The sequence below is a fragment of the Pseudorca crassidens genome, chromosome 9, assembly GCF_039906515.1.
Source record: "Pseudorca crassidens isolate mPseCra1 chromosome 9, mPseCra1.hap1, whole genome shotgun sequence".
In the NCBI taxonomy this organism is placed as follows: domain Eukaryota; kingdom Metazoa; phylum Chordata; class Mammalia; order Artiodactyla; family Delphinidae; genus Pseudorca; species Pseudorca crassidens.
In genome coordinates, this window is record NC_090304.1 from 65,580,384 (window position 1) to 65,594,230 (window position 13,847).

The 13,847-nt window shown below is 39.4% G+C and overlaps 1 protein-coding gene across 1 annotated transcript in view; it reads right to left on the bottom strand.

Moving 5' to 3' along the window:
• Positions 1 to 13,847, bottom strand: part of RAB38 (RAB38, member RAS oncogene family) — a 70,485-nt gene that overhangs the window by 46,296 nt on the left and 10,342 nt on the right. The window contains exon 2 of the mRNA XM_067750650.1: positions 282 to 562. Coding sequence (XP_067606751.1) covers positions 282 to 562 — 281 coding nt within the window. The remainder of the gene's footprint in view (positions 1 to 281; positions 563 to 13,847) is intronic.

Below are 13,847 nucleotides of genomic sequence, written 5' to 3' on the forward strand. Positions count from 1 at the left end.
CATGCCTGACACAAAATAAGCCCTCAGTAAAGGAACGCGGTTATTAAACATTACCGGTGTGATCACGCCCAAGTTGCTTTGCTGCCTTAGCCACAGTCATCTTAAATGGTGGATCATAGCTCCACTCATCCCCTTGAAATGAGAAAGCGCTGAAAGCAGTTTGGGAACTATAAATCGCTAAACGAACACACACTATTAACATGATGATCATGACGATAATTATATGCCATTTTCTCTGTGAATCTTGCCTACAGTAAGTTTATCCTTTAAGGTCACATTACCTTTGCTGATGTTTCAAACCATCCTACGAAACCATGCTCCTTGCAGAACTGGTCCATCTTGAGGCCATTGTTCATGAGCACATCTTTCCCCTGGTCACATTTGTTGGCCAACAAAACCACTGACACTGGTTTGCCATTAGGGAGGCTTAACTTGGAGTCCAAATCATTTTTCCACTTTGTCACTGCTTCAAATGTAGCTGGTCTGGTGACATCGAAGACAATAAATGCACCCATAGCTTCTCGGTAATAGACCCTCGTCATGTTTCCAAATCTTTCTTGACCTATCACCAAAAAGAAATAGAAATCAAAAACACATTACAGTTGTAAACTGAATCATACATGGGAACCTAATAAGACCTCATATGAGCAGACCACTCAGTAAAGTGCTTCATTGCTTATCTCTAAAGAATGCACTCAATATGAAGTCAGGCAGCTCTGTTGATCTTTGAGTCCTGAGGGGATTCATTCACTTAATAAGTATTTATTGAAATGTCTGTGTACCATGTAACAGTCCAGAACTCTGCTAATACAGTATCCCACTAGCCACATGTGGTTACTTCAGTTTAAATTAATTAAAAATAAATAAAATTTAAAATTCAGTTCCTCAGTCACACTAGCTAGCTACATTTCAAGTGTTCAATAACCACAGGTGGTTAGTGCCTACAGTATTAGACACCCCAAGAGAGAACGTTTCCATTATATAGAATGTTCTATTGGACAACATTGTTCTAAATACTTGGGATACAATGATTAAAACATGAAAATCCCTACCATGACGGAGCTTACATTTTAGTGGGACGATAGATTAGTATGTTACAAAGGCATCCACAGTCAATGTTAATCAAGGATAACAGTAATAGCTGGCATTTATTGTATGTTCACTAACCATCAGTGATGTGATTTCCATAAATAATCATTAAGGTACAATTATTAGGCCCATTTTAAAGTGACAAAATTGAGACCAATATGGCTAAGTAACTTGTTCAATTTATACAGATGGTAAGCTTAAGAAGTTACAATTCAAATTTGAGCTTTTTGAATCCAGAGCCCATAGTCATTTACCAACATTGAATACTCTTAACCACTGAGCCATAGTCTTATAATACTATCTCTCCCCCAAGTGCATATAGCAGGAGTGTCCCATTCAATGCAACTGAACAGATAACAAATATTTACGCATCAATGCCAGTCTCTGAGCTACATGCTAGGATTACAACAGTGAACTTGAGGGCCTATACCCTTAACTAGTCTACAGTCTATGGGATAAGGAAAGCACTCTGACATAGAAATAAACAAACAAAGAAATAAATAAATGGATTAGTCTTAGACCAATCAACTAGAATCAGTTTTGCTCTGATTCTTAATTTTCTAAATGAATATTGGCAAATTTTAAACACACTAAGTTTAGCTTTCCTCATCTGCAAAATAGCAGTAATAATATGCACCTCCCAGGGTTGTTATGTGGATGAACTAAATTAACACATGGGAAACATCCAGCACAGTCCCTTACAACTCGTTGGTACTTGAGTTTTCCCTCCCTTTCTTCAGCATGTTAAAAATTATGAAACACAATATGACAAAGGTAGTGAAATCAGAGTTCTAGACCAGAGTTTATGAAAGAAAATTACAGGAATTTGAGCTGGTCAACCAAAATGAACAAAATCCTATTGCTTATAAGTCTATCCACTAATAGTTGCTGAAGACAGGAGCTGTTGAAGACTGGGTTTATATTTTCTGAACCCAAAACTCCCGAACGGCATGACCAAAGTTTTTTAATTCTGATTTGGGAATTTCTTTGTGTTCAGAGTCTTATGAAGTTTTAGAAATTAAAACAAAGTTAAGTATGTATTGAATAAGTCAACTTATCTTAAAAAATAAAATGCTGAAACTGGCATGTATCTAAGAACATATAGGTCAACAAACCTTTAAGAACACTTTACACTTAAGTTTGTGTTCAAGGTTTTGTGACAGTGAGTTTTAATTCAAGTTATCAAATTCTTTTGTAGGTCATGTTCACACTGGCATTAGCATTGTGGATTGTAAGAGAAACTGATCCGTAAGCACTTAATGAAAATGCATGAAGGTCAAGGCTTCCTATCCTAGTGTGTGAGCCTGTGTGCTCAAGCATGTATCACTTGAAAGAAGAACACTTTGTCAGGGCCAGCTCATGTCCATCCGAAAATATTTCTTACATGGGTTATACTAGCATTTAAAAAAATTTCCCTCAGTCATCTAGTCAATGAAAGAAAGTGGTATCATACTCCTCATATGACACAAAACCCACAGATGAACTTTCATTTTTTCCAATGAGTTCTTAATTTCATTGTTTTCCTTATTTTTTTTTTAGTTCCTTATGCATACAGTGATTTCCTTTGATACTGATCAGGGTGGCCATGACATTTCAGGAAGATAGGGGAAAAAGGCCCTCTGTTATCATTCAGAACTCTGAAGGCCTCTAGGCTTTTTAAGGATGTCTTATGATCCCTTTCAGGGAACTAATCAGATGAAGGGCAAAGTCATGGGTTATTCAATAATCTGCTTGTCCAGGGGTTTTCATAGTAGAGTAAGGCAGCCCTCAAGAAGAAAGATTTTACATTTCAAATATACGGCAAAAGGTCATTTTTAAGACTATGCAAAAAAGCACACTATAGGCTTATACCTTCATAGGGATTGTGTGCGTGTGTTTGAGTTTGTGAGGGTATGTGTGTCAGATCAGAAACAGGAAGAAAAAAGTTTGTTTCTAGAAAGAAAAGACCTTTGTATATTGAGGTCACTGGGCCAGGAGACTTGGAAAGTTTGTATTTTTGGCATTCCAGCAAGAGGTCACATTCAGCCCAGGGCCTTTCCAGCACTCATTTTATCCTGCCTTTGTCAGCTGACAGCGCTGTCTGCTGTTTCTTAAGAAAAGAATGACAACCATGTGACTCTTCGTGAGTGCCTACATATGGACAAAGTACAGACCTGATGAAACTATCATAGGTGATTTACGTTAAAAAAAAAAAAAGACTGTAGTTCAAAAAAATGCCATTTGAGTTAAATCACTGATTCGACACACATTTACTGAATAATACGACCCAGGTTCTGTGCTTTGTGCTGCAGATACAGAATTTTTGTCCTTGAGGAACTTCTAAACTAAGAAGTGTTATACTGGATGCATGGACCAAAAATGATCCAGGTCACCACGTAAGTCCCCATTTCTTGTAGTCTCTAAGCACACACTCCATAGCCCTGTAGATGCGGCTCATGATTCAGTTCTCAGCCTCAAGGGATATTAAACGACAGAGCAATCAATTGCCTCACAAACGTTAGTACAAAGCTTGTGGTAATAATTTGGATAACCTCCCACAGGAGGCACTAAATTGATGGGTCAGAAGACAGGGCATCTTCATTTTAATCCCTCGTTACCAGTGCAGTCTTAGACAACTGTATTTCTCTCCCTGAGACTCAGTTTTCTCATCTGTAAAATGAAGTTATGCTGGCCGATCCCTACAGCCCCTTTCTGTTTTCATGCCTTCTACTCCTATGATACCACCATTAAATCAACATCTGGTCCTCTGTTCCAACTGCATGAAGTGGCCCATTTGGTGTCATGGACTCAGCTAAAAACATACACCAGCAACATAGCCATAGCGTGTATTTAATATTTTTCACTTGATAATTAGTACTATCCGGATGCTCTCTGCGGGCATAACCAAGCAGTGTACCTTCTAGACAACATAAAAACAACAAGAGGGTTTTCTATTAACCAGCTAACTCTGTGACCTCAGATCAGCCACTTCACCATTCTGAGCCTCCGTTTGCTCATTGGCAAAAATAAGGAACTGGAATGGATACGTAAACTAAATTCATTATTACCTCTGACAACCCCTTTTGATCAACCTCCCCAGTATGCAGGCATCCAGCTCTCTACCTCCCATTCCTCCTGTGTTCCCCACACTGGTTCACAGCATCACCATCCACAATGCCACCCAGAGTGGTACCTTCAAGTCATCTTCCAACTCCTTCCTCATCCCCATATCCAAAGGGTCTCCAACATCCTATCAACACTTCCATTTCAAAGGGGGCTCTTGACTTTGCCCCCTCCTCTCCAGCAGCACTGCCACTGATCCACTTGAGGCCCTCATTGCTCCTCATTTGGACCACTGAAAGCTCCTAATTGGGGCTCTCAGCATCTCAATTTTTGTCACTCCCTCTTTCCCTTAAAATAAATGTAAATATAACACAGGTTTTTAGACAGTTGCCATTCAGGCAGCATAAAAAATCACCTGCTGGGTATATATAAAGGAAATGAAATCACTGCCTTGAAGAGATATCTGCACACCTATGTTCTTTGCAGCATTAGTGACAATAGCCAAGACATAGAAACAACGTAAATGTCCATCGACAGATGAATGCGTAAAGAAAATGTGCTGTGGTCGTCTCTCAGTATCCACAGGGGATTGGTTCCAGGACCCACTAAAGATACAAAACTCTTAGGGTGCTCAAGTCCCTGATAAAATGACCTAGTACACCCACCCTCTGTATCTGCAGATGTGGAATCTGCAGATACGGAGGACCAACTATACACATGTACAACAGAATGTTATTCAGTCATAAAAAAAGAAGGAAATCCTGCCTTTTGCAACAACACGGGCAAATGTTATGAGAGCATTATGTTGAGGAAATAAGTCAGAGGAAGAAAAATACTGTACAATCTCACTTACGTGAGGAATCTAAAAATGCCACAAACAGTCAAAATTCATTAAAACAGAGAGTAGAACAGTGGTTGCCAGAGGCTAGGGGATGGGAGAAATGGGGAGATGTTGGTCAAAGGGTATAAACTTCCAGCTGTAAGATGAATAAATTCTGGGGATCTGATGTACAGCATGGTGACTATAGTCAACAATACTGTATTACATAATAGAAAGTTGCTGAAAGACTAAGTCTTATATGTTCTTACCAAACACACATACAAAACGGTAATTAGGTGACGTGATAAAGATGTTAACTAACCTCACTGTGGTAATGGTTTCACAATATAGCAAGTCATCATGTTGTACACCTTAAACTTACACAAAGTTATATGTCAATTATATCTCAATAGAGCTAGGGGGGAAAAGAAATCATCTGAGCTATTTACAGACCACCCATTCCCAGGGCATCCTCCTCAGAGATTCTTATTGTACTGGTTTTGTGTGGGACGCAGGAAACCGTTTTTTAAAGCCCTCCCTAGGTGAAGTCTTAAAACTTCTATTTCTATCAGAATCCACTTTCAAAATATAAATATTATATATATATAAATATAATATATATATTATATATATATAATACATTATATATAATATAATATATAAATACTACCATGATGCTCTGCCCTTTCAGCCCTCCAATGACTCCTACATTACACTTCTATGAAGACTACACAGTTGGAGCCTTTGGCCCAACCACCCTTTCAAACTCCTCTCCTGTCCCTTCCTTCAGAGTGTTCCACAGGCAAGCCGCACTGGACTACTTGTCCTTCCTGAAACACATCCTGCATTACTCCCTGGCTTTTCTTGCCTTTTTGCAGCTCTGTTCCCAAAGCCTGAATTGCCTCCCCATCTCCCCTCTCCCCTTCAATCAAATCCTATGCAGCCTATCATTGTGCCCTGAAACCTCACACATCCTGCCAGCTGGAACCATGGCTCCCTTCTTCACGACCCCATAGCATTTCCTTTATCCTATTCCATTCACTCTTATCATGCTGTGTCTTCATGCTTCTCTCTCCACCTTGGCATTGGAAAAACCTGGAAAACAGGTTGGTCACATTTTAAGGTTGTATATCCGCGGCCTATTTCTCCACGTTTTGGATATGGTATAGCTCACGACACTACAGTAGAAATAAACTGAAATTAAGATTCCTCCTTCCTCTAAAATACAGCGTTGTCTTGTATTCATGAGCCAATGCCGCATACTGATGCACTTTATATTCTGCTCTTGTTTTCAGCAAATAATCAATAGATGTTCACTGATGGAGAAAATTAACATTATTCTAACAAGGTTATGTGCATATCTGTTGCAACGAGTTTCAGACTGGAATGTTATGTTTTTGTAATCATTCTCATCCTCTTAAGAAATAATCTCTTGGAATCAGTTTACTGTATTCTAAACATATATTTTTGGGGTCATGGCACAATCAGTAGAGCTGGAAGTACCACCAAGGCATGCTCTTTATTTCTAGACAGTAATGGTCTGAAAAGCAGGAAAATAAAACCAAAAGTAAATATGAGTTTTGAACAAGGATCTGAAGGAAAAAAAAACTATCCAATTGCTATGATGATCAAATGGCCACTGAACTTATAGTGGCGTAAGCTGGTTTTGAAGGCTCAGGGAAACCCACCAGACTAGGATCAGAGTCAGGCCGACAACCTGGTAAGAAAAGTTTTCTCCATTTTTTAAGAGCCCATCTGACCCTCTGGCAGTAGTTCTGAAACTTTTTCATCTTCTCTCCTCACTTCTTTGCTCCACCAAACCAGCGACAGAAAAGTGTCAATCGATCACCATTTTTCCAAGTCATCTAGGCTTCCATTCTAGAATTAACCTTGTGTAATCTTCCCCTACAAAACTGCCAACCTCTCTCCCTAGCCAGACCAAGTGTCTGCAGCCCCCTGACAAACACTGCCCTCTGTGCCCAGTAAGTGTTCAGTAAGACCTCTTTGCTGAGTGAAGAAATAACCCCTAATTCTTTACTCCCTCCCAATGATTACTGGCAGGCTTAACAAGTCTTTAAGAGTCATCCTCTGCCATGTCACTAGCAATCATCACTTTCTTTCCACTCCCAGTGAAATCACTTTAAGTTTGTCTCATCTCACCTCATTTCTTTCATTCATCTAACACAATATTTTGAACTCCAATTAATTTCCAGACACTAGAAACATGCAACTAGAAAAAATCAGCAACTAAGAAAAAACAAAAATCGTTGCCCTCATGAAGCTTACATTCTAGTAAAAACAGATCAACAGTAAACAAAAAAGTAAGATACGTATAACATTACATTATCTGGTAAAAAGTACTACGGAGAAAAATAAAGCAGCAAAGGAGAAACAGGTATGCTGGAGGCGAGGGTACAGTTAAGTAGGATGGATGGATGGCTCACTAAGAAGGTTATCATTTGAGTAAAGACTAAAAAGAGGTAAAGGAACAAGTCATATGGATGTTTAGGAGAAGAGGGCTTTAGATAGAGGGAATGGCAAGTACAGAGATGCAGAGGCACAGACGTGTCTGGCCAGCATGTGGAGAACAGCAAGGAGACTGTTGGCTGGAGAGGGCAGAGCAAGGGGAGGAGTAGCCTGTGATGAGGCAGGCAGATCACAGGATCCAGACTGTAGACGGTTTCAGGCTATTATACTGATGCTGCCTTTTATTCTGGATGAAAGAAGAAAGCACGGAACGATTGTGAGCAGATTAGAAACATGAACTGACAGAAGCAAGTGGATAACTGTGGCTGCTGCATTGAGGAATGACTTAGTCAAGGTCGGAAGTAGGGAAACCATAATCCAGGCAAGAGATAATGATGTGGACCAAAGTGGTAGTGGTGAAGATGGTCCAGATTGGTGGTTTTCCAGATATATTTGGAGATAGAGAAGATAGGTGGGCTATAAATTATGAGATGATTCAAGCATGACCCACAAGCTTTTGACCTGAATTTTTGAAAATATGGAGTTGCCATTAGCTGAGATGGAGTAGGCTTTTGGAGACACAGGTTTTGTGGAAGTAGACTGGGACTTTGACATGTTAGGTTTGAGATGTCTGTTACATAGATACGTCGAATAGGCAGCTGGATAGAGGGGTCTGAAGTTCCAGGGCGGGGGTTCAGGACTGGAGATTTACTTTGTATTTTAATTTCTGTACACCTCTGCCAGATTCACCACCCAAAGCCCTCTTTTCACCCTATCATTTGCCTACTTAAACTCACTACTGCCTAAAACAGATGCCAAAATTTGGAGGTTAGGCGGCGAACATGTTATGGGACCCACACAAGATTTAAAGCAATTTGAGCTATTTCCCAACAGTTATAAATTGGAAAATAAATACAAATATTGGAATGTCTTAAAAACTCAGAATATTCAGAAATCCAGGGTCTGCATTATATGAATAATGTTGTCAAGTTCATTTGCGCTGATCAATACCAAACACTCAGTGTTAAAGAAAAAAAGCTGGCTGAGATACTATTCCTTTGACATTGCTAGCCACAAAAAACTGCTCTAAATTTAAATTTATGTATCTATATCCATTTTATTAAAATAATTCTAACAAAATATTTAGAATTCAATGAAATGTATATAGTTTTATTTTAAAATAAATCATTGCTATTGATCCATTTTTCTTACGCTAAGTCTCTTATAGATGGTTACGTAGGATCCCATGATCGTTTCTTCGCATCAAAATACTCTTTAACACACTTGGCCTCACTCTTAATACATCCCTCTAGCTGGATGTGACGTTTTATGGAAAAACAAAATGGGAGCCAGGATTGAGGGGAAGTTTTGTGCCCATTTCCTAGGGAAACAGGGAGCAGTAGCTTGCGTGGTCCAGAGTGAGAACAGAGTTTTTCAGAGAGGACCTCGAAAGATAAACAAATGTTGGCCCGGTAGAGAAAAGAGTTCATTTATTTTACCCTCTGGGCTCCTATGGGATTTTTAAGGTTGCACACCTCGATCTACAAGTTAAAGGCTAATCCTCAGACCGAGGTCAGCGTCCTGCCCCAAACTATGCCTTGCTAGGCTCTGCTAAATTCTGCCTCTTGCTTTCATTCACACTCATTCCACGGCACTCCTATCCTCACTGGAACACACCCTACCTCTGATTCTCTGCCTAACTAAATCCTACCTATTCTTCAAGGTTGTACCAAACCCCACCTTCTTGTAGCGTTTTCTGACTACTTGGCCCCGGGCTCAATTCTTTCCTCCCCTATACTCACACAGCGCTGACTGAATGTATCACTTGTTCGCCCATTCAGTCAGGCCCTGCCTCATACTGCTTTTTATGTGCTGCAAACCTCCGCAGACCATGTCCCCGGTTAACGCTGTAGACTCCTTGAGCCCACTGTTGAATTCCTCCAAAACTGTCCCCTATCTCTCCCTAGCACATGCACTCTGAGAGCCTCTCTGTCGGTGCTCACAATGGTCTTGCGAAATAAAATGGAACTGGTAATACAAGTACTCTTTACATAATAAAGTAGCAATTAATATTGATTTCTTATTTGTGAAAGGGAGCCCCAGCAGAGAGAGGAGTGGAATGAATAAAGCAAGATCTCTAATCCAACTCATTTACTTTCCATGCCTACTAAACTCCTGCTCATTCTTAAAATCCACTCTGAAAAATATCTGTCCCCAGTTCAGAAGCGCCTCTCCACAATTTCTTTAGTTCCCCTATAAACAGTGGCTCTCATTTCATCTTACTACTGGTTGTCACGTCTTATAGGCAAGTCTTGTCTCTACTTAACAAGAAGGTAAAGCCAGATGCAGTGTATTGAATTTAGCTAGATTGTGCAAGAGAACAGGATGGCATAAAAAGTAACGATTGGTTTCTTAGGGTCCATAAGCAATAGCATTATAGACAGCAAGGGTGGCTGGGTTATAGTGATCTATTTTTAAATTAAACTTTGAAAATATTCTCATTAAATTCTAAATTTAAATTTAAAGCTGTGTGTGTGTGCGTGTGTGTGTGTGTGCATGTGTGCGTGTGTGTGTGAAAATGAGTATCCCAGTACCTCAGGAGATTTTTTTTCAGAATTATTTTTGACTGGGGTCTGACACTACTCAGTTTAAATGAAATAACTCACTTGGATAGAGAAGAAACAAGATCATATAGTAATGCAGTTTGCAATATTGGATGGAGGAAGGGAATGAAACCATGTCACAGAAGAGAGGTTGGCAAGAATCAAGATAGAAGAAGGATCAGCATCTCATGTTTTTAATTAAACCAATTACAACCTAAACAAACAGCTAGCAAACAACTTAAAAATACGTCCACTGAATTACAAGCTCAAATGTATTAAATAAAAAGCTATCTTTGAATTACTTACCATTTGAGACATCACCTCTAAGTAACCTTTAAAGATACTTGTATAAATAACTCAAAAGGGACCCTGGACTCTAAGGGTTTCACTCTTAAAGAATTTCCTGATTCCTTCACAGGTAAAATTCCCCAAATGTGTGCCCAGGTGCTTTGGGGGTGCCTCAGTGAACTCACAGGGTTGCAACAAGATAATTTTAAATTTTAAGGCAAGCACAGTGGTGCTCAAGATCAATTAGACACCTCAGGAACTACTAGCTAGAGGCAGTTCACAATTTTAACATTAGGTTGCACTACATTCCCTTTGATGTGATCATATCTTTTTGAAGCTGGGGTTTTTGCAGTTGGTGGGATAAAAAGCAAGAGTCATGTGAAAAGCAATGAGAAACAGGAAATGAAGGTGGTGGTGTCTACTCTGACTCAAAGTTTTGAGATACTATTCTATGGCCCAAAGCAATACATATGCCAATAATAAATATAGTTATTAAAAGTGAAATAAAAATCATTTTCTTTTAATTTATGTCTTCCATTTTTTCCAAAGGCCTATTAATTATTAAACTATAATACTTATTAAATTGTTCGGTGCTAACTATTTAACAAACAGAGCTTTTAGGTATTTCTATTGTCTTAGAGGTACCATGAAAAAATTACTTTGACGCCAAAGGTTCTGTGAACTGTGGAAGTTTGAGAACCTCTCCCAAGCCTAGCCTGGAGGATTGTTTTCTTTAAGTTTAAAACACACACACACACACACACACACACACACACACACACACACACACCTCTACCACCATACAAGACTTAATTTTTATTCCAATAACATCAAGCATCATAGCCATTCTTATCTTTAATTCTCAAACAAGAGACTGTGTCCCTTAGGCACTGTGGTTTTCCTGTCTCAAGTAGTATGTTAGTATGGTTCTTATTAAGCCAAACCAACGACATAGTCTAAGCAATGACGTGTGCAAAGAACTCAGCTCATCCAACTCTTAGCCCTATCCAAAGTAGAAAGGCTAAAAATAATAATAAATATTCCTTTAAAATAAATAATGTACATCTTCAAAATGCAACTTAATCCATGATATGTGAAACCAATTGCATTGTTATATTACACAATAGGAAATAGTAGAGTGGAGCGGTTACAAAATAGAATTTGTAACTAGACAAATCTCAGTGCATATCCTAGCATCATCTCTTACCTTCTGTGTGACTTTTGAAAAATTTTGAGCGTTTATCTGTTTTCTAGCCTGTATAAGCATAGCTCTCTCCTCTTTATGATAGGGTTAGTAACAGTACCTACAGATCAGTTCCTTGTGAGCAGTAAATAAAATGACACATAAAAATGCACGGCACCATGCCTAACACCCAATAAATGGGGAAAACAGTCCTCCCAACAAGTAATTTAAATCAATTTGTTTTCAACTTCACCCTACAAATTAGATTGAAATGTGTTTGAATCCCTCACACTGTAGATAATTTCTTGGTCTCCAATAGGCTGAGGAGTTCACAAGAAGCTAAGTTTTCCATTGTTCTTCCTGAGAGAGCAGATTGTATGTAAGGCTGATGAGGAAGAAACGTTAAATCATGCGTCAGGATAACACAGACTACAAAAAATAGCGACTTGGGGCAAAGAGTAATAATTCCGATTTCTCCCAGACATTTGAAATGATTGACTATCCTCTTCCTGAACTCTCTTCCCTTTGCATCCAAAACCTGCTTTTGCTTCGTTCTCCTCCTCCATAGTACTTTCTCCTTTTCTACTTCTTTGCTAACTCCACAGTCATTTCATTAAATTATGTAACAAGTAATTGTGTCAAGCTCTGCTAAAAATCGGAAAGGATATCTGGAGAAGTACAACATAACTCTAATGAATTGCTAAAGGGAGACGTGCCAGAAGGGAGTAGAGTCGTGTCGGATTCAAGGGAGGAAGAGGTTACCACTGGAAGGAGAGAATTCAGTAAATCTTCGTAGAGGAGTTGCCCTTTCAGGTGGGTCTTAAACATCAAGTAGGTTTTGGATACGTTGAAATAAATGGAAGGGCATGTGAACTAGCAAGAAGGGCCCGAGCAAAGGCACAGAAGCAACAAACACGGGGTGTGAGTAAGGAAGAGCAAGGAGTCCAAATGGCCACATTGGAAGCCTCATAAGGGAGCACTGGGGGAAATTATATTAGGCATGTCATTTGAAGCCAAACTGTGGGTGACTTTGGTTCACCCCAATTCCATACCACCATCCTCTCTTCTTTTTTTTTTTTTTTTTTTTTTTGCGGTATGTGGGCCTCTCACTGTTGTGGCCTCTCCCTTTGCGGAGCACAGGCTCCGGATGCGCAGGCTCAGCGGCCATGGCTCACGGGCCCAGCCGCTCCGCGGCATGCGGGATCTTCCCGGACCGGGGCACGAACCCGTGTCCCCTGCATTGGCAGGCGGACTCTCAACCACTGCGCCACCAGGGAAACCCCATCCTCTCTTCTTTATGGCATGAACTCCCATAGCTGGATGAATGCTGAGTTCATTTTTTTTGTGCCCCAGTACTTGAGACAACAGCAAGACATCTGGTGTTAAAAAGAAGTTTTTAATTCTTCAAATCCCATCATTAATAAACCAGAGAAGCCTGTATTCTGGTTCTAGTTCTACCACTAACTAGCTCTCTGAGCCTGAGAAACTAATACGAACCCCCTTTCAGAGCATAGCTTCCTCATCTGTAAAATGAAGGATTTGGTTTGATGAACCCTCAAGGTTTTAACTCTGTGAAAATTACCTATATTGCTTCATCTAATCTATCCAAAAACATAAATAAAAACAGTTTTGTCATTTGACCTCCAAATGAATGACATTTTCCTCCGAATTATGAAGATTTTGTTAAATGAAGAAGCACAGTTTTTAAGAATGGTCTTTAAGGTCACTCTCCAGTTTTTATGGTGAAAAATAAAATGAATGCCAACTTAAGAAAAGTGATCACCATATTTATCAATTCTAAAATGTATGCATTTTTCATATGTCAATGTTCATAAAATTACAAAGTCTTTCAAGCATGAAAAAACTTGTATTTTGTTCATAAACAAAAAGTTTCTTTTGTTTATTAAAGAAATTTTTAGAGTAATGATGAAATAGTTGACTGAAAATTTTTAGTGAACAAATACTCATTAAGCACCCACTAGTACCAAGTACTAGGGTTACAGCTAGAAGGAAAAAGCATTCCAATGCAGTAGTAGAGGACTTCTAATCTGAAGTAAGCATGGTATATTATGAGAGGAGATAAACAGTATCTCCCTCAGTCACAGGGACTCAGAAGAGACCTCCTGAAGGAGATGAGATGGGTAAGTGACAGAGGACCCATAGAAGCTATCTAAGTAAAGAAGAGGGAAAGTGTAGTTAGCCAGAGGCAATTGTACGAGCCACAGTATAAAGGGAAAGGTGGTTGAACTGAAGGCATTATACGATATCCAGAATGGTCAAGAATCATACATATGAGAGATGAGACTGGAATGGGTGACAGAGGCAGGATCATGAAAGGCCGTGAATTTCATGCTGA